Source organism: Polypterus senegalus, chromosome 4 (genome assembly GCF_016835505.1).
Source record: "Polypterus senegalus isolate Bchr_013 chromosome 4, ASM1683550v1, whole genome shotgun sequence".
Classification (NCBI taxonomy): Eukaryota; Metazoa; Chordata; class Cladistia; order Polypteriformes; family Polypteridae; genus Polypterus; species Polypterus senegalus.
This window is the reverse complement of record NC_053157.1, coordinates 156,876,807-156,901,841: the sequence shown is the minus strand read 5'-3', so window position 1 is coordinate 156,901,841 and position 25,035 is coordinate 156,876,807. Positions and strand designations below refer to the sequence as shown.

The following is a 25,035-nucleotide window of genomic DNA, read 5'->3' as shown; positions in this document are numbered from 1 at the left end:
ATATGTTGAACCTCTACATGATAATCCCGTTTTTCTTCCCTCTAAAACCTACACAGTATTTAATGTTTGGAAAACGTCCGGGACTAAAATATTTAGAGAACTGTATATAGATGATGTCTTTGCATGTTATGAACAATTATGCTTCAAATTTAACTTCCCATCAACACAATTTATCCACTACTTACAAATCAGAAACTTGGCTAAAAGATTCTCTGACACCAATTTCTATTGTAGAAGAAATACTGATCAGTCAGACTCAGACAGCATCTCAATAATATATAAAAATATTTTAAAGTTCATTCCTTTCAAACATACCAGGGTATGTTGGGGAAAGAAAAAGAGTGGAAGGTAGCCATGCTCAGAGTACACTCTACAGTAGCTAAATATGCACAAAGCATTGAATCATTCAACTTAAAAACTTTTATTGATCACATTTATCTTGTTTAAAATTGTCCAAAATCTATCCAGGCCAAGAATCAACCTGTGAATGTTACAATCTAGCTCTAGCCTCAATGGGCCACATGTTTAGGAAGTTAGGTTGGGGAACATGAACTGGTTTAGCTTTTTGCTGCACCCACCACTGGACGAAACACCATGGGATAATAGATAGCAACCCCGCCAAAGCACACATGCGGTCCAGTCCCACCCTTTTAAAATGGCTGACTGTTGGCTCTACCCAGCTGTTACGTGGGCATCCCCTTGGCCAGGTCCAGCCACTCAGGTCCTCAACAATGAGGATCCTGCGAGCCGGATCACCCTCTGGAAATTGCACCACGTGGCTGTATTTCTGTAACTGATGATCCCTTACAATTCAGGTAACATGCCTCATTCGGGACTTGTGAACAACTGCTCGTTCGATACAAATTCAATCCAGAAGTGTCAGTCTTCATGTCAGGTCACTGGATTGTGTTCATGTCTCATAACCATATAGCAAAACAGAGAGCATCAGGACACTAAAGATTCGGACCTTCATCATCTTGCAAAACACCCTTTTCCAGCGAATTCATGACACTTCATCCCCTCACAAACTGTTTACTGACTTCACAGGGAGAGTCACCAGACACATGAATGCTGTGGCCGAGATAAGTAAACCTCTTGACACAGTCAACATTCTATCCACAGACAGACACACTGCTGATGGCTGTTTGACAAGTGCACCAAATTAACATCATTCTGGACAAAACTATCAGACAGCCTTGGTATCACAATCACCACTAACCCATTAACAGCTGTGTTTGGTGTACTCCCAGATGGGCTTAAAGAGGAGAAGGACAAATTGATCGTAATTGCCTATACCTCACTACAAGCATGTAGACTTAGCTTGCTCAACTAGAACAATCCCAACCCACCTGTTATAAGTCAGTGGGTAACTGATGTTCTATACTATTTCAAATTGGAAAAAATCTAATTCTTACTTAGAGGATATGAAACTTTTAAAAATATGGCAAGATCTAATTAACAAAATTTTAGAATAAGCATTTATATCCGGGAAAAAGACATTCCCCCTTATTTGTTATTTTTTAAGATTTGCTATTGCTGTTTGGTCTCGTCTATTTTTCTCGGGTGGGGTTTGAATTCTGTTTTGTTAAGTCTGATTGTATGTAATGTTATTTTCTTTGTTGTATATGTTAGAGTTCATCATATAGAATTTTTTTTTCTTCAAATAAAATCAATCAAATAAACAACAACATTTATTTCTTTAAAACATTTTCATATAGAGGATGTAGCTCAAAGTGCTACAAAATGTCAAAAAACAGTTACAGGAAAAGAAAGGCAAATTAAAAATAGGTAAGAACAATAATGAATAAATAACACACACAAAATAAATCAATTTAGACTTACACAAAATAGATATATACTTAGCAGAAAAGTACAGTCCTAATATAGTATCTTTCTAAAGTCTCTAAAGATGAGTCCAATGATAATGTCAGATGGAGGGCAGAAAAACTAAAAAAAATCTCCAGAGCAGAAAAGACAGAACATCTGCACAGGATCCAAGGTATTATACAAAAGACCACTCAACCTCCTATGGACACTGTACTGAACGTAACTTTACTTAGGTCGTTCCCTATTGTTTTTAAGGTTTTGCCTTAGAAATTATGTTAAATCTATGCACCTGCACTCTACCAGGAGTAGACCTAAATGTAGCAATGAAAAGGTCAAATTAAAAAAGAAAATTGAGTTTTTTTTAAAAGATCCACCATGTTAGCCTGGCATATCTCTATTAGTAAAGTATTCGGGATTTTTGGTGCATAACAGCAAATGCCTGCCTCACCACTTCTTTTATGCTTAGATCTTGAAATAATAAGCAAAACATTATCAGGTACTGTGCCACGGTGGGTTCCCATCCCGGGACCTTCCTGCGTGGAGTTTGTATGTTCTCCCCGTGTCTGTGTGGGTTTCCTCCGGGTACTCCAGTTTCCTCCCACAGTTCAAAGACATGCAGGTTAGGTACATTGGCGATTCTAAATTGTCCCTAGTGTGTGCTTGGTGTGTGGCCGTGTGTGCCCTGCTGTGGGCTGGCACCCTGCCCGGGGTTTGTTTCCTTCCTTGAGCCCTGTGTTGGCTGGGATTGGCTCCAGCAGACCCCCGTAACCCTGTAGTTAGGATATAGTGGGTTGCATAATGGATGGACGGACATTATCAGGTAATGACTTATAACATAGGGGGACAGATACTCCAAAACATATAAAGGAGCAAGATTATTTAAGACTTTATATGCCATTAGCAGTAGGGTGTTGCACCGTGTTAGCCATTATGGATACAATGAGGAGTGAAGCAAAATGACACCTTTTTTTGGCTACCGAAACAGATTACAATAACACAAAGGCAGCTCATGCCCCTTCTTCAGGCAAGTTGTAAAGTTACAGTATATTATAATCTGTTCAGTTAGCCAATAAAAGGTGTCATTTTGCTTCACTTTTCAACATATGCCATTAATAGTACTTTAAAGTAAATTTTAAGGAACATGGGTAGCCAACATTACAATGCTAAAATTAGTGAGATGTGCTCAATTTTTCTTTTTCTTGTTAAGATCTTTGCTGCTGCATTTTAAACTAACTGCAACAGATTGATGTCTTTCTTAGAAAAGACTTCTTAAGAAGTCTGTTTAGGAGAACATTACAGTAATTTCAGTTGAATTAAAACAAAGGCATGAATTCATTTCGCCACATATTTCACTGTTAAAAGAGGTCTATCTTTTGCAGTGTTCCTTAAATTGAAAAAAATAGTCCTATTAAATGGGTTAATGTGCAGTTTAAAGTTTAGGTCAGAGTCTATAATTACTGTATATCCAAATTCTTTACTTCCATCTTGACTTCTAATGCGACTTCTAATAAGTGATCAAGTGTGTTTATAAAAACATCACTTTTTCCATTTTTGACAAACAAGATTTTTTTATTTTTTTATTAATTTAGCTTGGGGATTCAGAAACACAAGTAAGACATTGGATTAGTGAATCCAGAGTGTCACGATTATCAGGTGCTATAGATAAGTAAAGAAGCATGCCATCTGCATAACTGTGGTACCTCTCATTGTCTTTCGATATGATCAGGCCAAATGGGAGTATGTAGAGCATATAACTGTCCCCTTAAGAGAAATGGGAAGGTGTAGCCTTGGATGCAAGGATTTCAAAAGCTCATGAAGCCTCAGGAAAAGAAGGACACCAGTAACCACAAATGGGAGATTTGGCCTTGAAAAGCAGCACCTGACTGGGCTTTTGCGGATTCTGAGTGGGTATCTAATGAGCTGAGCCCACAGTTAGGAAGTAAGCTGGGACAGAATATCACTGGCAGGAGGAGAAGGCCGAGGTCATGTGAGATAAAGCGGGCGATAAAAGAGGGAGTGCTTTTTTGACGGAAATTAGTTAATATTTAATATGTTTTCATGTGAAGTATGTACTGCAAATGCACACTGTATCTAATTTTTCTAATTATTCCTAGTTGGCAACAAGAGAACAAAAGAAAAAAGATTTTTAGTGCAGGGGTGTTATTTGTATAATACCTTGTCTATTTTAGACTTTAAAATTTGGTTTCATGCTTTTGAAAGTACAGTATTCATATTTCCATGATTTAACAAAGGATTTAAAATTAAAAAATACTTTTAACAATACTTTTGATTTTGAATAAATAAAGAGTAAATTCCATACAACCATCTAGTGCCATTCAGTAGAATTTAAGGTGTTTGTACTAGGTGACAGACAGATGTGCTTCAAAATTGGCTGGTTAGCAATTACTAATTAATTCCATTCGGCAGAGGAATTTTGTCTGTTGGGAAGCGGGAGAGTGGTATCTCCCGAACCAGGAGCCTCCATCTTGGAGTTCCAAGTACCTGGATTTGCCTTGACGGACAATAATCATTATTTGCGTCAGATAACAGGCCACAAGCATAATCTTAACCTTAATGTATCCGAGCGGAGCTCTGAATGTATATAGTCAGACTCTGCCATTAGAGTCAACTTCACCTACTTGGAAATCCAGGGAGGAAACTTCGGGCTGCAGTGAGTAGTGACAAGCTATTGGGACAAGCATAGTGCGAGTACGATTCCAGAAGTCATCTGATCAAACACAATTTTCTCAAATATGTATTACGCACGTGTAGATGGAGTACGAGCTTGCTTAAAGTATTAGCGGACAGTGATACTGCTATCATGAAATGTAGCGCACACACGTGACTTTTTACAGCAAACTAACTTCATACCATACTTCGCTTCATATCGTCCAAATCATTTATCACTGCTTAGTTACACAATCTCACGCTGGCACTAGCACACCGTTATATCGCTTATTCCTCGGCTGACCACAGACCTAAACAGCCTAGGACGCGACACATGTTACTTTGCCCCCTTTTTCCTTTGTTTGTTGCTTTGTGTACCTTCTTCTACCTAATCACCCAATAAGAACGGCAGGTTGGGGGGAGGATCCTGCCAAAGCCTTATTGAACTCCGCACTTTCTAGTCTGGATTTACTGGATTGGTATACTGGATCTCTTTTACAATACACAAGGACAAAAAAAATCAAAATATCCTCCTCGGTATTATAACGAAATGCTGCGTATTCAAATATGTTAAAAGTTTTCTCTTCTGTTATACATTGCCTTTTATTCCATTGTTTTTTAGGTAACTAATTTAATGACTCACACTTGATTTTTTTAAAATAACAGGAGCTCGTGTCCTTAAATTTTTGCTCACTGCCTTGAGTCTCAGTTGCCATGGCAGTCTCCGAAACCTCTTGATCGAATAATTAGTCTTAGACAACGTAAAAGTGTCCAGTGGCAGAAATGTGACAACCTTTCTAACACCTTATCTGAATTTAGTCAGGTCAGGGTAACGTTAACGTTGTTCATTATATCCAGTAAGTACAGCCTAGCCGCTAGATGGCAATAAGAGGACATCAACATATCACCGACGAGAAAACGAATTTGTTCATTGCGAAAGTGGGCGTGGTAACACAATGACGTAATACCTATAGCTAGGAACTCTGCCGCTGTCAGTTCTTCTCCCATTCACATTCTGACTTATTTCGTGCTTGTTTGTAACAGCCAAAACCGATAAATTCTAAAAATGGCAGCGGCAGAGGCACACAGGGTTATTGTGTACGGTGGAAAAGGGGCCCTCGGCTCCAAGTGTGTCGAATATTTCAAGACGAAAAGATGGGTAAGTATCTGCACAGTGGAGGAGAAAGACAGGCAGTGCACATCGAGTGGCTGTCGTTTGAGGAGTGAAGTTCAAGAGTGACAGCAGAGAGAGATACCTTGTGTATTAAAAAGTGGAATGAACGGGAGCTATTTGCAAAGTGCACACTGTTGAGAAAGACCTGTTAGACACCTTTGGACAAGTTTGCCTTTACATTATATGAAAATATATGAATGAGTATTTTGATCTCAGTTATTAGTGGCTATTTCTGCTAAGTATCGATAAATAATCAACACGACCTTTAACCGCTATTGCAGTTCGCTTCGAAAACATCTTGATTTAGCATTTCTAGAATATCGATTTTGTTTTGCATCAACAGAATAATTTTAATTTAGGTGAACGGTTGTACAGTTTATTATCCATATTATGAGGTATTCTCAGTTTCATGGCAAGAGCTTTGTGAGAGTATTAGTTTAAAATACGCAATAAAAAGTAAAATTTCATTAATGAAATTATTTGTGTGTGATTGAAGTACAAATAGATGCATTTTTAAATATTTGAATATTTTTTACTTGCTTCCCATACACTTTCGGTGTTGTGTTTTTCAGTGGGTGGCTTCCATTGACATTGTCGCAAATGAAGAGGCAAATGCAAACGTGCTGGTGAAGATGTCCGAATCCTTCAATGAGCAAGCAGATAAGGTGACTCTTTTTATTAGTAGTACAGTAGTAGTTTCTCAAAGGTTTACACCCACTTTGGAGAAACTGATTTTTAAAATTTTCAATGAAAAGATTAGGGTGTACATAATGTATCAATGTACAAAATAAACATTTACATTGTTACTGACTATCCTGGTTGCCTCCACTATAGTTCTTATAAAATTGTATATATGTTTGTTATTTAACTGTTGCTGCCTTATGCCCAATGCTTGCTGGAACAGGCTTCAGGTTCCCCATGACCCTAACCTTGATAAGTGGGTTAAGAAAATTAATGGATGGATACCAATCACAAGATGTGCTAGTTTCAAGTATCCTCTTTATGATACAAGTTCTTTTTATGTAATGAGTGTAACAGATCACTTTGTGTTTAACGAGGTAGTTTTAATTTTTCGAAGCATTGCAAACTTATTTGTATACCATGAAGCATTGTGCATTAATGCAAAAATAGTATTTTAATATAACTTTAAATGACATTATTTTTCTAATAAGCACATGATGTTACCAAAATATTTACTAACATGAATGATGAAGGAATTTGCTTAAAGACTTTTGATTTTGCAGGTGACCTCCGATGTGTCTCTGTTACTGGGAGAGCAGAAGGTAGATGCCATTCTTTGTGTGGCTGGAGGATGGGCAGGTGGAAGTGCCAAAGCAAAATGTATGTATTACTGAATATTTCAAAAGAAAAGACTAATTTTCTTAAAAATACCTTGCTGGTTTGTGATGTTTTAAAGATTCTGAAATAACAAAAGAAAATTTTATATATAAAGAATGTTTTTCAGCATTTTGTCTCTTCAGAATTAAAGTACAAAGCACAAATGTTTTAGAAAGCGTTACTTTCTGTTAAATGCCTCAGTCTGATTGATTAAAATTATAAGATATATGCCCATTCTTCCCCTTTAGCTAGGAAGTTTGCTGAAAAAGGCCAGGTCAGATTACAGTTGCATAGTTATTCACGTGATATCCATATGTATTCAACACCGGCATGCATGTAGTGTTGTTTTAAGTATTCTAATACCACAGCTTAGCATGTTTTAAGTTTATTTAAAAATGTGTTTTAGCTTGTTACAGCTTGCTGATATGTCATATGTATGAAATAGTGTATAAATGATGTTGTAAAACATGATCCAGTTGATGATGAGTCATTGTCTTGTCATTATTTTTTAGAGCCATGATTTGTTTTAGATGTTTAGATGTATGCTTTGCTTCGTTCTTTGAATTCCACACAGTACAAGGAATGTGATTATTTTAATCAGGCTGGAGGGTGTCAGCATCTCTTTACTTGAGCACACAAATATATTCTGATCAAGGCTTTTTCACATTGTCATGAAGTTTCTCTTTCTAGGTAAAACAAATCTTGTGGTGTTTTCTTGAATTTTCATTTAGATATATCAAGGGAGTCCGTATGTCAGTTCTTTCTTTGATCAAGGTGGGAGGGGGTCTTAGAGGTTCAGCCAGTATTTAGTTGTTTGTTTGCTAGCAGCCTTTGACCTGTTTTCTTGAACTGGAAAGCTACAATTATGCATTATTAGAAAGAGTACAATACAGGTAAATCTGTTTTTGAATTTTTAAATTTTTTAAATTTAAAATTTTTTTTAATGTTTAAAAATTAGTATTTAGAGGTTAAGAGATAACAAAGATAATGGATGAAAAATGATGACATTCAGAATGCTGCGTGTTACACTTAATGCATTACATTGCATGCTTTTCATACAGTTTGATCTAGGGTGCTGCAGTTCAGTTTAGAAGTGATGTATCATATTAGACAGTAACTTAACATTTACAATATATTCTAAAATTTTTATTTGTTGTACTTTTTTAATTATTCTAAATATGGCTAAATGAATTATCCCTGTTCAACACAGTCTTGTGTACGAATTATGACATTATGTGACAGCCATGCATTCCGCAAAATATATAGATGTTACAGATTTTTTGTTATATTGAGTATGGCTAAATAAAACGAATATTCCTTTTCCATTCAGCCTTGTATAAGAATTGTGACCTTATGTTGAAGCAGAGCGTATGGACATCTATAATATCCAGTCATTTAGCCACCAAACATCTGAAGGAAGGAGGTCTTCTGACTTTAGCTGGAGCCAAGGCAGCTTTGTCTGGCACATCTGGTATGTATAGAGCTTTGTACTAATTAAAAAAATATAAAATAGTGGGCAACCCTTCATTCTACTTGCATAATGATATTAATGCTAGCAGTATCTACAAAGAGAGAGATAAACAGAGTAGTCTAGTTTACATGATTGTGTGATGAGCAAGCCAAAACAAATGCTCTCCTATGTACTTTAATCATGCAGATCAATTTAACAAAAGTAAATTACTGCAGGTAGTTTTCATGTTATTAATTGCACTTGTGCAAAATCTCTGTTATATTTTTGCTAGAATTGTATCCATGCATTACTGAATATTGAAGGTGTTTGCAAATTAAACCGTGTTAGTTATTTAGTGTAGCACTTTGAAGTTTACTTTTTTTTCCATATGCAGTAACATATGTACTGTATAGTAGTGAGAGAGAATCATTGGTTAAAAAGAAGTCTACAGTTTAGAGCTTATATATACTGCATAATATGGTACTCCTTGCAGCACCTAATGAAAAAATAAATCCTTTAATATATTGTTTTTAAAAGTACTGTATTACTAATTGTAATTTTCACATGTATCCAACCTTATTCTGAACTTATATTTTTCATATCAAGATCATGAGCAGCCAGTGTCAGTCTTAAGAGCATCAGATACAAGGCAGGCTCCAACATTATTTGAAATGACAGTGCATCAGAGGGCAAAATCATGTAAATGCACACACACATACTGTCATACCAGGACTTGTATGAGTGGATATTAATGAGAGAAAGAGCGGTAGGAAGCATGTGCTGATACAATGCATTGCCGCACCCACCACACGATGACCCACCTGGATTGGGAGCTGAGTGCAGTTAGTGACACCTCAGCACCACATTGGAACAGTGTGAGGTTTTATACAGTGGCTGGAGTGCCAATCCTGCCACCAACCTCCAGGTTTTCCCTCAAAGTTGGAGGACCTGCTTGCAGAGCTGAATGCAGATATGAGTAAGCCTTACAATAATGTGCTGCCCCATTCCTGCATGTTTACTCCTTGACTGGTGCATGATACTGCTGGGCTCATGCTTGTGGATTAGTAGATTAATGAAATAATATACATCAAATATTTTGATTTATTCGCAGAAAAACATTCATATTTTCATATTTTGTTTTCTCAGTAAAAGAACACCATTACTTAATTTACCGTGAAACAGTCCAAATAATGTGGAAACAGAACTGAACACCAGGTGATCTAGTTATTAGGTAATTTATCAGAATGCCTCATTCAGCTATGTTTTTCAATTCCTCATCTCTTATTGCCTTCTCTGTATTTTCAGGGCATAATATTACAGTTCTTTTGATCAATAAGGATCTGGTTAACTCTGTGCCAGTTTCCTTCATTTTACATATAAATACAACAGAAAACAAACCTTATTGTTAATTATAACAACAGCAATATTTATATAGTGCCATCCAGTATAAAGTGTAATTCAAGTCGCTTTACAAATGGTGGCAAGTAGAAACAAAGAAAAACAATAATTAAAAAAAAAAACTAATTATAATAAGGGTCAGATGTTCATTGGGCAGAGGAAAAAAACTCCAGTGGAGAAACACCTCTGGATTTCTATAACCAAAAGTCTGCCAAATCCCTGCTGGGCATTCTATCACATATCTATTGTACAAAAAAGAATAAAAGAGTCAGCTAGGGTGAACATCATTAGGGATGGGGCCTCAGTGTTGTTCTTCCTTCCACCCGCCTCAGGGAATTTCATCCAGAAAGGTGTTGGCACAGGGCTGCCACCAGATATAATCATACACTGATTTTTAGAAAATATTAGAAATTATTATGAAAAATCTAAAATTAACAAGGGTAAAAGCTTTCAGTTTCAATTTTACGGTGCTTTTATGTTCATGTTAAAGTGTTTAATTTATTTTACTAGTTGCATTAGCACACATATGTTAGAAGAATTTACTCTACAGAAGGGTTTGCAGTTGTCCCATGTGGTGATGAATTGCTTTGGGCAACAAAATCAAAGGATACTCAATTACAGGAATGATTCAGCACATTTTACAGCGCATGTGTAATGAATTAGAGGTCAGACAACAACACATGCAACATGTTAACACAAACCAGGTGTACATACTTTGAAAGACCTGCAAGACCTTTTAATTTCTTCTGATGCTTTGATCTAAGGTGTGAGCATATGTAATATTACACAGCATTTACGATGCAGTGCATAGTCGCACAGAGACACGTTTGTAGACTGGAGGCTGAATATATGTTTCAGTAAAGAATGAAATCAGTACTTTAGTGTAGCCTGACCTTTGTAGTTCATTCATGCATTTCTGGAACCTTTTTAAACCAATACACGATTGTGGTGTGACAGAATCTATTCTGGTAGGATTGGGAGAAAAGACAGGGATAAAGCATAGATGGAGTACGAATCCATCTCAGATCTCACTATGACAAAAAGCAAAAACACATGGATGGCTTCATCCTGGAACTTGTCAATATTTATCTCTTTCTCTCTATGGTTCCTGTTTTAACTCTATTTTTTTGGTTCCTTTAGGGGCTGTTTAGAGACATCAATTAGTACTTTCTAATTTAGGTCTTCAGGTCATCAGTTCTATTTTGTTTAATTCAGAACTGCTTCTTTTAGAAAAGAGGAGCATATGGTCCTGATGTGTGCCCCACAGCCTCTTGTATGTGTGCTACAAATTCCAATTTACAATTGCATACACTGGCTAGGAGGGAAGGCACCTGACACTGACACTATATTACTGCTCACATAAGGCCTGATGAATACTTATTTTGTACCAGTTTTGTTTTGTTTTTATACTGTATGATGTAATAAGTGCTATTCCGAAAATAAAATCTATGTGTCTTAAATATTTAAGATAAGATGAAAATGTAAACAGTGTTTTTTTCCTACAAATTGAATAACTTGCTTTAGATAATATATTAATCCAGAACATATTTTTTATCTATGGTATATTTTTATTTTAAATGTGCTATATTTGTAATATAGCCCTGGCCAATTCACTGACTGTGTATCCTTTACATTTTCAACCATTGTGTACATCAGCTTTTCACCTGGCTCTCTGCTTTTTATTTCACATCCCGAAGATTGATAGGTTTACAAAACTGGCAAACACACAAAAAGAGGCCATAAAATGTGCATACGCAACTTTCTATGCAAAAGTCAGTATTTATAAAAGATAATTTGACGAGAAAACTCAGCTATGCTTCAACTCCATTATGCCCACTCTGCTGGAAGACATTAACCAACTGGCGAGAGGCTACATTTAGTTTCCATATGGTCATGTGATTTGGGTTTGTATATACATAAAAACTTAACATGTTTTTGCAAACATAAAAAGGCAGTTTGCAGCAGTGTCGTTTTCTTAATGTAATCTGTGCTTATCTGCATTCATACTTCAATAAGGAAACCTAGTGAAACTGAAGCTGCTTTTGTTAACTGTAAACAGTTACATTCCTTTAATGTATAAGTCATCAGTGATGCCAAGATGGGACTGACTAACCTCATGATTCGGTGGCCAAGGTCAATCTATTGTTAATTTAATTTGAGGCAGAGTAACTTTGAGGATGATGTGCTGATGCTAATTGACTGAACTCTCAGTATTTCATATGGCCTATACTATCCATTGTAACGGCAATCATGTCACTACAGGTGCCAGATGATAGTGGTTACCTGTTGAAACGCTGGCGCCTTTTGCTCTTCCCTTATCCCAGAACATAAAGGAGAGGCACTGTAATGCCACACATATTCTTGAGTGCTCAGTCATGGATGGCACTATAGGACACTATAGGACTTGAGGCAGTGCCTCAAGGTTATGAGTAAGAGTAAGAGGCCCATGTACCAGCCAATGATGGTCCTCACCATCGTGATTGCATATGTATGAGGCTGATTTGCATAGTCCATCTGTGGTTGTTTCAATGTGGCAACCAGGTGGGGTTTGAGGCACGTTCACATACGCACATTTACAAGATGATTGTGACTTACAAATGGTAAATTGTATACAAATGTGCATGCACAAGGTTTTATACAGCTGATTTTTTTTCTTTGCTGTAAACATGTTCTTTGGGGAGGTGCAGTCAGGGTGGCTGATGGAACGTTTCTTATAGATGACACTGCAGTTGTGACCCGTTGTGTGCAGTTGAGTAGCTGTTTAAAGCTGATCCTCTGACAAGTACGTTGGGTATCTCTGAGTCCACGGTTCTTGAGGCTGATCCTCCAATTACCTGTGAACCACCCAATCTCACTGAGATTGTACAGGTGGTGAACAGCTGAGGGTAGGGATGGCTGCAGTAATCTGTTGTATCCAGGGTGACCAGATTGGTGGTAAGGCAGTCCTTTTTGCATTCCAAACAATCTTTGCTTTCATTTGGGAGACAGTGGATGTGGGGCATCTGTTGGTGAAGAAAGATTCACTCTATCTTCATAGAGTCAATAGAGGCTCTGATCGGGGCTCTCAGAGACTTAACCAAGGAGTCTTGAGTGTCTGGGCTTACCTTTAATGTTCTCATGGGCACAGCCATCAGTAGCATGTCTGTCTGCAGAAAGAGTGTCGACCTTGTAGAGAGGTTTACTTACCTCGGCAGTGACATTTATGGGTCTGCTGAGTCTTCCTATTAAGTCAGTAGATGAATTGGGAGAGCATGGGGTGTCATGAGGTTTCTGGAAAGGGGTGTGTGGCACTCCCGATGCTTCCTGTTTTGCTATATGGTTGTGAGACATAGACACTATCCAGTGACCTGATACAGTATGAAAATAGGACTTCTTCAGTACTGTGTTTCTTTGGAGAATCCTTGGGTACCGCTGGTTTGACTGTGTCGAATGAGTGGTCTCTCACAGAGTCCCGAATGAGGCACATTATGTGCATTATTAAAGAGCGTCAGTTACTGCACTGTGGCCATGTGGCGTGACTCCCCGGGGGTGATCTGGATCACAGGATCCTCATTGTTGAAGACCCGAGCGGCTGGAGCAGGCCAAGAGGATGCCCATGTAAAACCTGGCTGCAGCAGATAAGGGGTGGGATGAGACCGCGTCTCTTCCTGCGGGTTGGCAATAAGTATCCCATGTATGTATGGTGGTGGTTGTTTCTTAATATAGTATTTTATGGAAGCTTTGATTTGCTGAATTCCCAGCGAGGTGTCTGACATTTAAAAAAAAAAGGATTTATTACTTTATTATGTTAGTGGAGCAGTATGTATGTGTACACGTGTGTGTATGTGTGAGTGTTATTAGGTTCCTGTTTGCTTTATGAGCCAGATTGTATTACCCTCAACAGTGGTTTTGTTTAGATGTCCAGAACACCTTAAACAACATACACATTTTTCCTGTCTGTTTTTCTTTTTTCTTTTGAAATTGATTACTTACATAAATGCTTCCTGCTGTTTAAATGGAATTTGTAGTAGTAATCATTGTTATTTATGCTCTGTGATGAAAAGTACAACAATAATGCTGTTGTGCATATATGCTTATCTCTATTACTCATTATTCTGATATATATTTTTGTTACCAGATTAAACTTGGTAGCTAGGCATCATTGACTAACTTAAGCATTCAGAAGCTGTCAGGTACTAAATTCATTATTTCTTTAGTTCTGTGTTCAGAGGCACAGAATATATACAGTATGCACTGCTATGCTGATGCACTTTTGCAGTTTCTTTATTTGGTTTTATGCTATTATACGAAAGAACACAATGTGTAGAAAAAAGTTTTTTTTTGTGGCAAGTAGCACATAAATGTAATCAATTATTAATTATTACATGGTCACTGCCTTGGTAAGAGTGTTCTGAATTAATATACATTAATATGTATGAATGTTACATTTTGGATTCATATTCTGCAAAGCCTGAAAGATGGGTCCTAGCTTTTTATTTTTTTATAGTTGTTATTTGCAATGTATTATAGTAAAAAAAAAAATAGAATAGCCAAAAGCCTATTGTAGTGCACAGTCAAAATGCCTGATTTCTTAAGATAGCCTAACTTTTGTAAACACTACAGTTGATGACATGTTATTGGTCACTTTTTCTGATATATGTGATTATATATAAGGACACTTCTCACAATATGTTTATTTCTTTGTGGCGTTTGTATTAAGTAAGTGATCCCGTGTCATTTTTATTTACCATTATTCGAAAAACTCACTGACTGAACTGTGTTAAATTACCATAATTTGTATTACCAAGTTTACTCTGATGTGTAAAGTTCTTTTAACTGCACCCAGCTAAGTAACTAAGACCAGTGTGTCAATATTTTACCTAACTTTGTGAATAATAATTTTGAGGATTTGCAACAAATAAGTGTGCAAATGTATAATGTTTAAATAGGGGATTCTACAAATAGACAAAGTCGACAGATTCAAGATTGGTTGATTGTTTTGTTATTCAGACTATTATTACAAAAGCAAATCTCTGTCAACATCATTAGAAATAAACAGTAGTGTGTTAATACTAGACAGATAGTGGCTTTGGTATGGTATAAAAAATAAATAGTATTAAATAAAGTTTAGAGGTAGAAGCAAAAAATAAAGGTAGTATGACTATAGAAATGTCTAGATACCCAGTGTAATAAGAAGGGACAAGAAACATGGCAAGGTTTGGGGCAGCCACCTGTATAATTCAGTATCCTGGCTGCAAAAGTAAATGCTTTTTAGTCTTAGTCAAGTTTACAAGACAGAGTGCAAAACAGAACTGAATTCCAGTGAAAAGGTGTGAGGCTTTATAGGAAGTCTGGGGGAAGTGATGTTGTCCTCGGGGCTGGGACCGGAAGTGATGTTGTTCTCGGGGCCAGGACCAGAAGTGATGTCGTCATCCTCGGGGCTGGGACCAGAAGTGGGGTGTCTCAAGTCGAGGCAGTGGCTCCGGGTGGGATTTCCCGGGAAAGGTCTGCAGGGAACTTAGAGAGAGTTTTTGTGCACCCTGCCACCCCCTGGGCAGATGTATTACCATTCATCTCCAAGCCCTTCGGCTGCCTTCTATTCACACATGTGTGACGCCAGAAAACCTTTGATTTTGTCTTTCAGAACCCCTGATGGTTTTAATTATACAGGAATGTTAAACAAGTCAAAGGTTGTCTTGTATTAAGGGCACATGGATCTAATTATTTTGAATCTTTATGATGGAGTGAAACCTCATGTTTAAATACCTGTTTAATACCAATCATATCTATTTTTGGAGAGTCACATGGTGATGCAATGGTCAGTGCTGCTTTCTCACAAATCCAGATTGCTGGATTCAGAATGCAGTCTAGGCACCATCTATGGGAAGCAGAAATATAGAACGAATAAAAAAAATTTGGTAAGCCCATTGAAAAATTCAGAAGCAAGAGGACAAACATTGGCAGTGATGACCAGTAAGGTATTGAGCACAGTGTGGTGTTTTAAATGTTTTCCATATATGGTCCAGGTGTTCCAGAGCTTAGATGTCCTAAAATATGTAAAAACTTCCCACATCAAATACTTCTATTTTGTGTGTTTTATCACACATGGAAAGATTTTGCAGCAGAGACAGAACCACTTCATTGGCAGTAGAGAAGGTGTCACTAATACGATCAAACTGAACAAAAACAAAGGCCAAGTTATTTTTTTTCTCTTTTAAGATGATTTACTAGTGTGAGTAGACATGGATCCAGTCACAGGATGTACTCTTCAGTTACAGTAGTGAGTAGTTATACTTGAACAGAAAATACTGTAACAAGCAGTCATCCCCAAAAGAAAATCATCACAGAGGAACTGGATGGCTCAAGCACTTTGAGAGTGGTATCAGAACTGGCCTGAAATTCCTCTATTAAAATAAAATTTGTAATTGGAATTTTCAGGTAATGTTAATGGTGAGGCTGTGCTACCAAAGTGCAGTTAAAATGTAACCAAGGAGGTTACAGTGACACGTGTCATTTAGACGATGATCTGCTATATCATCCAAGTAAATAAATAAACATGAGATGTTCTTGAGGCTCTTTGTTGGGCACAACAGCTTTGCTAATGTCTCTGAAGTCAACACATATCAAAAGTCATTCAGATTTCTTTTATTTACCTAAGTTTTAGTGAGCCCACCAACATTTCAATAATGCCAGTTTCTTGCAGACTGTGTACTTTGTGACATCACCTTGTAATGCTAGAGAGCCTTACCAATGGCTGGACAACATGAAGTAATGGTAGATTAATAAACAGCTGATGGAAAAAAGACAGACAAGAACTATTTCCATTGTAGTACAGAACTACCAGATATACATTACTGCATAATGGATGTAACCCCAAAATTGCTGTTATTCACAGTGAAAGATGATAGTCATGCTTTCAGAACTTGAAAATTTTTAGTATGGAAGCTTTATAACCCATTTCAGTAAACATAGAAAGGAAGGCGTATTCAGAAGAGATTTGGCACCATTCCAGAATGTCTTCTCTAAATGTGGCCACATGAGTGAGATTAAGGATGAGGGTCTTGCCTGATCCTGAGCTAGTATTTGAAGGAATGATTGTGGCAAGCTGTGGTTGTGGAACAGATTGATAGGCTTCTGAAATTTATTTTAATAAAAAAAAAACTTTGTTTATAAGTGTTGTTCTTCGGGCGTTCAGCATACCCATTACCACAGTGCTGTGACAAGGAGCTTTATTAGCTGCTCATAAAATACTGAATTATTGTAAGTTGGGGAGGTTAAGGCTTGTGTCTCTAAAATCTTTGCCACTGCATTCACTACAGCCTGTGCTCTAGTAAAAAATTCAAATACTTGTTTTAGCATAAGGATATTTTACTTCTAAAGCAGTTTTTGTTAACATCTATGCATATAGAATTTTCTCTATCTGCAGGTCTTTGTTTTTGACTAGATTTGCATGGATCAACCACATCATTAAAGGTTGTGAATTCGGCACAATGACTTGTTAGGTTTTTCTCAAGTCATCCTTCTCTTCAGTTTGCCATTGAACAAGCAGTGATACACCAGGGGCATGTTGTGGACTTGTAACCTAATATTTATGCCCTTTGATGTAGTCCTTGTTTGTTAGTCTTTGGGCGTGTGACTATCTCATGATGAAGCAGACAGCAATGCCTTTGATTCCTGTATCACATTGTTGCTGTTTGCTAGATTAAAAATGCATTATTTTATTATGAAGTGTAATTTTTATGTATTTCGTTTATTTCCGATTAGTTACCTTTAAAATATCCTTCAAATGCAAGTATTATACATCTAAAAGGTTTTGCAATTATAAAATATGATATTGTCATGATGTATGCCTGCTGTTAAAAGCTGCTTATAACTTTGTCATTCAGCTGTTTTCAACAAATTAATCTCTTATAAAATTGCTTTTAATGCATTTATATTGTTTGCCCATTAATTATATTACTTAATAAAAATGTGAAGTAGCAGGCATCTACATGATCTAACTACACAAACAAAGTATATACGTGATTCCATGCTTTCTTAAAGGAGTCATGCTTGCTTACTGCTAGAATTTTATTGGCTTTGGTATGGCCATAATGTGGTGTTATTCAGAAGTTCTGTCATTACATTAGTAGCAGATTGCTATCATAGTTGGTGTGAGTGTGGTGTAGGATAAACTCAAGCTGTTGTGAAAACATGCCCAGAAAAACAACCCATTATTGGTGGTGTTAAAAAAGTAATGACAGCATTTAAGAGAAATGATTCCATTTTGGTCTAAGGCACACCATTCATTCATTCATTCATTCAGTTTTATTGCATATGTTTATATCAGTATGCGTTGTAGGGGTTTTATGGACTATCCCTGTCAGTGGTAGTGTTATTAGTTAATTTAATATAGTGAAAAAAGCAAATTCTCTATTGATATAATAATAAAATAAAAAGATGTCCATTAGGGCCAGGGCTGACTGTGCTCACCTTTTACATCAGCATTATACATAAATAATCTTATTGAAAATGTTGGGGCACATGTATAAGCTTTCCTTCCAAAATGTCCAAAAATGTAAAAGTTACACAGACAAGAAATAGTAAAGTGCTTTTAAGAAACTTAAAGAAATCTATTAAGATACATTGCTTAAAAATAAATATGAGTATATACAGTATGATTAAAAAGAGTAATAAAAACAAAATTACAAAAAAGTATTTGGGAATGTATCTGAATAAAAATAATAACATTTATCTTGAAACTAACATTTTAATAGTTTGTAAGTGTTAGAACAGAGGAATAAGTCAGTGTCTAAGGTGTACGTAGCAAAATGTACTGTACTTTTCATAGAAAGATATCTATATATCTATATATTTATATATATATATATATATAAAATTCTTTTTGCGTTTGAAATGGAAATTACATATGACCATGCGAAACGGAAATTATGTATGACCACAGAACATATTATAATACAGGAACTAATCACTTTGTTTGTGGGACATCGTCTTTACGAATTGTTATTATTCGTGTGAGAGTTACTTTACTGATATTGAAAAGAAGTAAACACAAACACGCTGATCTATCCCATAGAAGTGCGCCCTGCGTCGTCCTCTCCCAGACCTCCTTTCTGGACTCCAGCAGTGAGCCGTCCGCTGCCAGGTGCGTTCTGACAGAGAAGTTTTATTTATTCGTCCACGTGACTGCCGCAGAATCTGCCACATTATAACTTTTTTTTAATTGCCAGTACTTGATAGTAGAAGAGATGAGGAAAACAGCTTTGCATCTTTCTACTTTTTAACTGCGGCGAACTGTAAACAATGTGAAGGCGACACTGCCTTCAATGGCGAGGGGTCGTGAGAACAAAGTGGATGCTCGGAGGAGTGGAATGTCGTGCTGCTTCGCCCGGTCGAGAGCTTCGCAATTTCGGGCAGCATCCTCTCTTCTCGCACTGGTTGTGACACTTCGAGTGCCCCGTTGGCTCCTGGGAGAGTGGAAATCTTTGCGAATGAGTGTAATCGGCGCCATCAAAGCAAAACTCTCTTTGTAAATTCTGCTTCACGACTACTTACTGTCCCTTAAGGTGAGTTCAGGTCACTAAAACCCCACAACATTCAAGGTTGCTTTTGTGATCAATTCTTTTAAGAAGATAGAGGGTTTTTATCTAATAAGATGTACCGACTTTTTCATGTTAAGTTTTGGACTTGGGAATTGTTTGGACCTTCTGCCCGTTAAGCACGGAACGGCAGCGTCCACATTTCTCAGAATATTTTTTCTCTTAAATCACAGGCACGTAGTGCAAGGTTGTCAGGCAGAAGTTTGAAGGATCGCATAGAAAATGTCATTTCTGTACCACCATGGTCGTGTAGCGCGTTTCACAAGGGATCTGCTACTGAGAGATAATCCAAATACATTTAAGCTGCTGTTAGTGCTATTTACCTGTTGTGTTATAGTGCCTTTAAAATGTACTTCACTCGAAAGCACTCCAGTAGTGCTCAATGCATCTTTACTTCTTACATGTTAATGTTTTACTGTTTAATAATTTATATACTACATTTTATTTTTTTCCCTTGCACTCAGTGAGTGAAACCACTGGGTAATCCGCTAGTTATTTATAAAAAAAACAAAACATTTTATTTGTACTTCTGAAACTTTTCAGTGTAATAGAAATGTACAAGGGATTCTTGTTTGAATACTTGTAAGAGAATATTCACACACTGTTTTGACATTTGAGGGTATTCAGTTCATTTTGATCTATAGTTAAATTATTCCAGTGAAGTGCACTTCAAAAATGTGTTGTATCTGTCCTTTCTGGATCGTCATTATGTCAGAAGGCTTTCATTTAAGTTGTCAATTATATCACTGTCCCTTGTGTACCTCTTATGTGCCTGTCAAAAGGTTACAATTTATCGTAGATATAAAGTTCACTGAAACTGACCTTAAAAGGCTGTCTGGATTACAGATTGCTTTGAGGTGCTTCTTTTAATATTGCCATCTATCTAAATTGTATCCTGACTTACTGCTTGTGACCAGTAATTACTGCTTTCTGTTTGTACAGATTTGGCAATTCTAAAATGTTTTAAATGATAGAATGATGGCTTAATGTGTGGCACCATGGGCAGTGGTTAGCCTTTATGCCTTATTGATCCAACATAATTTTGTCCAATCCTGTGCTCAGTTGTTAATGTTGTGGAGTCTGCACATGATCCATATGTCTGACTGGGGTTTCCTCCAAATTCCCAAAGATGAACAGGCTGTGTTAATTCTGAATTGGCCCCTTGTGAGTGTAGGTTTATGAGAGACTTGTGCCCTATCCAGGGCTATTTCCAGTCTGTCATGTAATGGTGCTACGATAGGCTTGGATTACATAGATTTCATGAAACAAACAATGCTTTCCACAGTGGCCCTGTGCATTAATAGAAATAATTATCTTTAATTGTAACTTTAAGCCGATTGCGGATGATTTGTTTCAAAGGAGTTTTGTATGTAGTTAGTAGTATAGAAATATAATGTTTACTCCTTTTCGGTAACACCTAAGTAATTTCTCCTCATTTTTCAGGAATGTTGAAAATTTGTCAGTTGCAAGTAATATTCTTCCTTCTAATTCATGGTTTGCTGTTTTTTTTCTCTCTCTCTCTCTTTTTGCAGGTATGGTTGCTTATGGGATGGCAAAAGCATCTGTACATCAGCTTTGCCAGAGTCTTTCTGGAGACAACAGTGGCTTACCATCTGGATCCGCTGCTGTTGCCATTCTGCCGTATGTATCTAGTATGCATTTGTTTTCTGGGTTAAAAAAAATATATATATATATATATATATGTATATATCTAGTCTCTCTCTCTATATATAAAATCCTAAGTTTAAAAGTGCAATGATTTTATGTGACTTTTTATGTCACATTATTTGTCACACTTTAAATCTGGCTTATTTTAAAACCTACATACTGTATATATGTTTGGTATCATTCTTTTCAGAATTTATCAAACTTTAATGTGATGTTTTTAGATTTTCAGATTCTTATTCCGTTTTTAAATTATAAACAAAAAAATATCAAGAACTCACGTCCCGCAAAACAAGACTGTGCCAAAAGATGTAATCATGCCCGGGGCCGGGAATAAAAGACAAAGAGTAGGACAGCTGCTGTACAGGCTTTTAAATGTTCGAAGTGCTGTGCGAGATGCAGATCTCGTGGCGCAGCAGCAGCAGCAAGCCAACAGCTGATCGAGCAAGCAGGAGGTAAAAGAAAACTATTTGTTTCCCATTGTATCACTGTTTAAGAGGGGGTTTCGGAGGAGCAACCGCATCTCCTTCGGGTGCGTTCAGCCCTCCTCCACAACGTGAGCGGCAGTGACGTGAAGTGGCTGGCGTGTAGCGCAGGCCAGGGTAGTTGGCGTGCGATGCGAGCGGAGGGGGAACCCCCTACCATATGTATGTGTATATATATATATATATGTGTGTATATATGTGTATATATATATATATATATGTATATATATGTATATATATATATATATATATATATATATATATATGTATATATATATATTGTAAAGGACCGAGGAGACAGCAATAAGGGTTGGGGTTTCCGGCCCGTGATATTGTACAGAAACACAGAAAAAAAGGTCAAAATATAAACAAACAGTTCATAGCGCGCGCGACTCCTGGCGTCGCGGCCATTTTATTGGGGAGGAGCCGGAAGTGGAGGAAGCGTGGGAAGGACCGCAAGGGAGGATGGGAAGGATGACGTCAGGGCAAGATGGCGGAGGAAGGGCGGAAGTACGCACCGCGGTCAATCCAGCCTATGGTGCAGGAAGGTCTTTCTTTCTATGAGGAAGCAGAGGGAGAAAGTTAATACCCCGCCATTCCCTGGCGGCGAATGGTTTCCCAGGTGCTATCGAATCAATCCGCGGCCTCCTACTAAGGCGCGTGACACATCCCCTTAGCCCAGGACCGTCAGGTCGGGCGGACCTAACCGAGAGGTCGTGAATACGAGAGAGGGCATCGGCATTGGCCTGAAGGGTGCCCCCCGATAAGTGACAGTGAACTTATACGGCTGTAAGTCCAGGAACCACCTGGTGACCCGCGGATTCGACTCTTTGTGTAGGGACATCCACTGAAGTGCAGCGTGATCAGTCACCAGAGCGAATTCGCACCCAGCAGGTAGTAACGGAGGTGGGTCACTGCCCACTTAATGGCCAAGGCCTCCCTCTCCACTGCCGCGTGCGGGTCTCCCGGTCCATCAGTTTCCGGCTAAGGTACATCACAGGGTGCTCGACACCATCGACGCTTTGGCTCAGCACGGCACCCAGGCCTGTGTCCGCGCCGGTCTGGAGAATAAACGGAGCCCAAAATCGGGCGTCCGTAACACAGGTGCCGGCGTTAGGGCCTTCTTTAGGTCACTGAACGCGTGTTCTGCTTTGTCGGTCCACACCACGTATAGGGGCGCCTTTTGTCAGGTCAGTCAAGGGTGCTGCTCTTCGAGAAACGGGAACAAACCGGCGGTAGTAACTCGCAAGCCCCAAGAAAGCCTGCACCTGTTTCTTGGTACGGACGGGCCATTCTAAGATGTCTTTAACTTTGGAGCTCTGTGGCCGCACCTGTCCTTGTCCCACGAGGTAGCCTAAATATTTGGCCTCCTTTAATCCAAAAACACTTCCGGGGTTTATGCGGAGGCCGGCTTTAGCCAGTGTTCGGAGGACAGCTGCGACCTGCAGTAGATGCTCCTCCCAGGTGCCGGAATAGATGACAACGCCATCCAGGTAAGCGGCACTATAGGACTGGTGGGGCTTCAGCACTCTATCTACCAGACGCTGGAAGGTCGCCGGGCCCGTGCAGCCCAAATGGGAGGACCTTGTACTGCCAGTGCCCGCTAGGGGTGCTAAAGGCCGTTTTTCCTTTGCGGATGCCGTTAAAGGAATTTGCCAATACCCTTTGTCATGTCAAGGGTAGTCAGATACGAGCCGCACTCCAGCCGCCAAGGAGGTCGTCAATGCGGGCATGGGGTAGGCATCGAACTTGGAGATCTGATTCAGACGCCTAAAGTCATTACAGAACCTCCAGGAGCCGCCTGGCTTGGAGACGAGGACAATAGGGCTGGACCAGGGACTATGGCTCTCTTCAATTATGTCCATGTCCAACATACGTTTCACCTCCAGTTCGACCTCTGCGCTGCTTTGCCTCCGGAGTCGGTAGGGCCTCCCGGACGATTACACCGGCTCCGTGACTATATCGTGGCAATCAGCGCGGTCCGCCGGGTGACTCGCCACTACCTCGGGATGGCTCGGAGTGTTTGGGCTAACTCCTGCCGCTGCTTGGGGTCAGCTCTTCGCCGAGGTTAAGGGCAGTTGTGCTTGCTAAAAGGGAGAGTGACCTATGGGAGCTGGGAGCTCCTCTCTATCTCCAGGGCTTTAACAGGTTGACATGATAGATCCTCTCACTCGGTCGACGCATTGGGCTGTTTCACCAAATAGTCGACGCAGTCCTTTCTCTCCTTAACCTCGTAAGGCCCTTGCCAGTGGCGAGCAGCTTCGAGTGGGAGGTCGGGACGAGCACCATAACTCGGTCCCCCCGGCGGAACTCCCTGAGGTCGGAGTTGCGGTTGTAACACCGGGCCTGCGCTGCTTGCGCACGAGTCACGTGCTCTTTTAGGAGGGGCCTGATCTTTGTGAGTCGGTCGCGCAGTTGCGCACGTACTCAAAATGTTAGAGGAGGGAAGAGCCTCGGCCTCCCAGCCTTCTTTTAGGATGTCGAGGATTCCCGGGTTGTCGCCCGTATAGTAATTCAAATGGGGAGAAGCCTGTAGAGGCCTGGGGTACCTCCCGGTAGGCAAAAGCACGAGCGGGAGGAGCTGGTCCCAGTTCCTGCCGTCCGCTGACTACCTTGCGGAGCATCTGCTTAAGCGCCTGATTAAACTCGACCAACCCGCCAGTTTGCGGGTGATAGACTGACGCTTTCAGGTGCTTTATCTGCAGTAATTTGGCTACCTCCTTGAACGTATCCGAAGTGAAGGGGTACCCTGGTCCGTGAGGACCTCCTTGGGTATGCCCACGCGTGAAAACAAATTAACCAGTTCCGTGCGATGCTTTTAGTATTAGCGGGCGCAGGGGAACCGCCTCTGGGTACCGGGTGGCATAGTCCACCATGACTAGGATATACTTGTGGCCACGGGTTGAGGGCTCCAGGGGTCCCACCAAATCGACCCCTATCCTTTCAAAGGGGATGTCCACGAGGGGAATAGGGACTAGAGGAGCACGGTCCCTCCTAGGAATCTGGCGGGTCTGGCACTCGGACAGGATTGACAGAACCGCCGGACCTCCTCATTGATCCCAGGCCAGTAAAAGCGGAGCTTAATCCTCTCCAGTGTTTTTCGGCCCGAGGTGGGCCTAGGAGGTGAGCATGTGCCAACTCGCATATCTCCCGCCCGGAAGGTACGCTGAATTAGCAACAACTTCCGCACCTCGCCCTCATGGGTAGCCACTTTCGGTACAACAGATCATTCTCAAGGACAAAGAAGGGTTCCCGCGGTGTGGATCCGTCCGCTGTTGAGCTGTTAGGCAGAACGACGCATTCCGGCAAAGCGCAGGGAGTCATCATTCCACTGCTCCCTCTTAAAGGAGGCGGCGTGGACCGAAATTGATGGTCCAGGCGCCGAGAGGGTCTTGGGGCCTGGGCCGGGAAGAGTTCCTGGCTAGTCCCTTCTCCGCGGAATCTTCGGGTCAA

The 25,035-nt window shown here is 39.4% G+C and overlaps 1 protein-coding gene across 1 annotated transcript in view; it reads left to right on the top strand.

The window, feature by feature from the left end:
• Positions 1-5,433: 5,433 nt before the first annotated feature.
• The window catches only part of LOC120527753 (dihydropteridine reductase-like), a 35,341-nt gene continuing 15,739 nt past the window's right edge, over positions 5,434-25,035 (top strand). Inside the window, exons 1-5 of the mRNA XM_039751538.1 lie at positions 5,434-5,653; positions 6,241-6,333; positions 6,913-7,009; positions 8,337-8,477; positions 20,965-21,073. Coding sequence (XP_039607472.1) covers positions 5,561-5,653; positions 6,241-6,333; positions 6,913-7,009; positions 8,337-8,477; positions 20,965-21,073 — 533 coding nt within the window. The 5' untranslated portion in view covers positions 5,434-5,560. The remainder of the gene's footprint in view (positions 5,654-6,240; positions 6,334-6,912; positions 7,010-8,336; positions 8,478-20,964; positions 21,074-25,035) is intronic.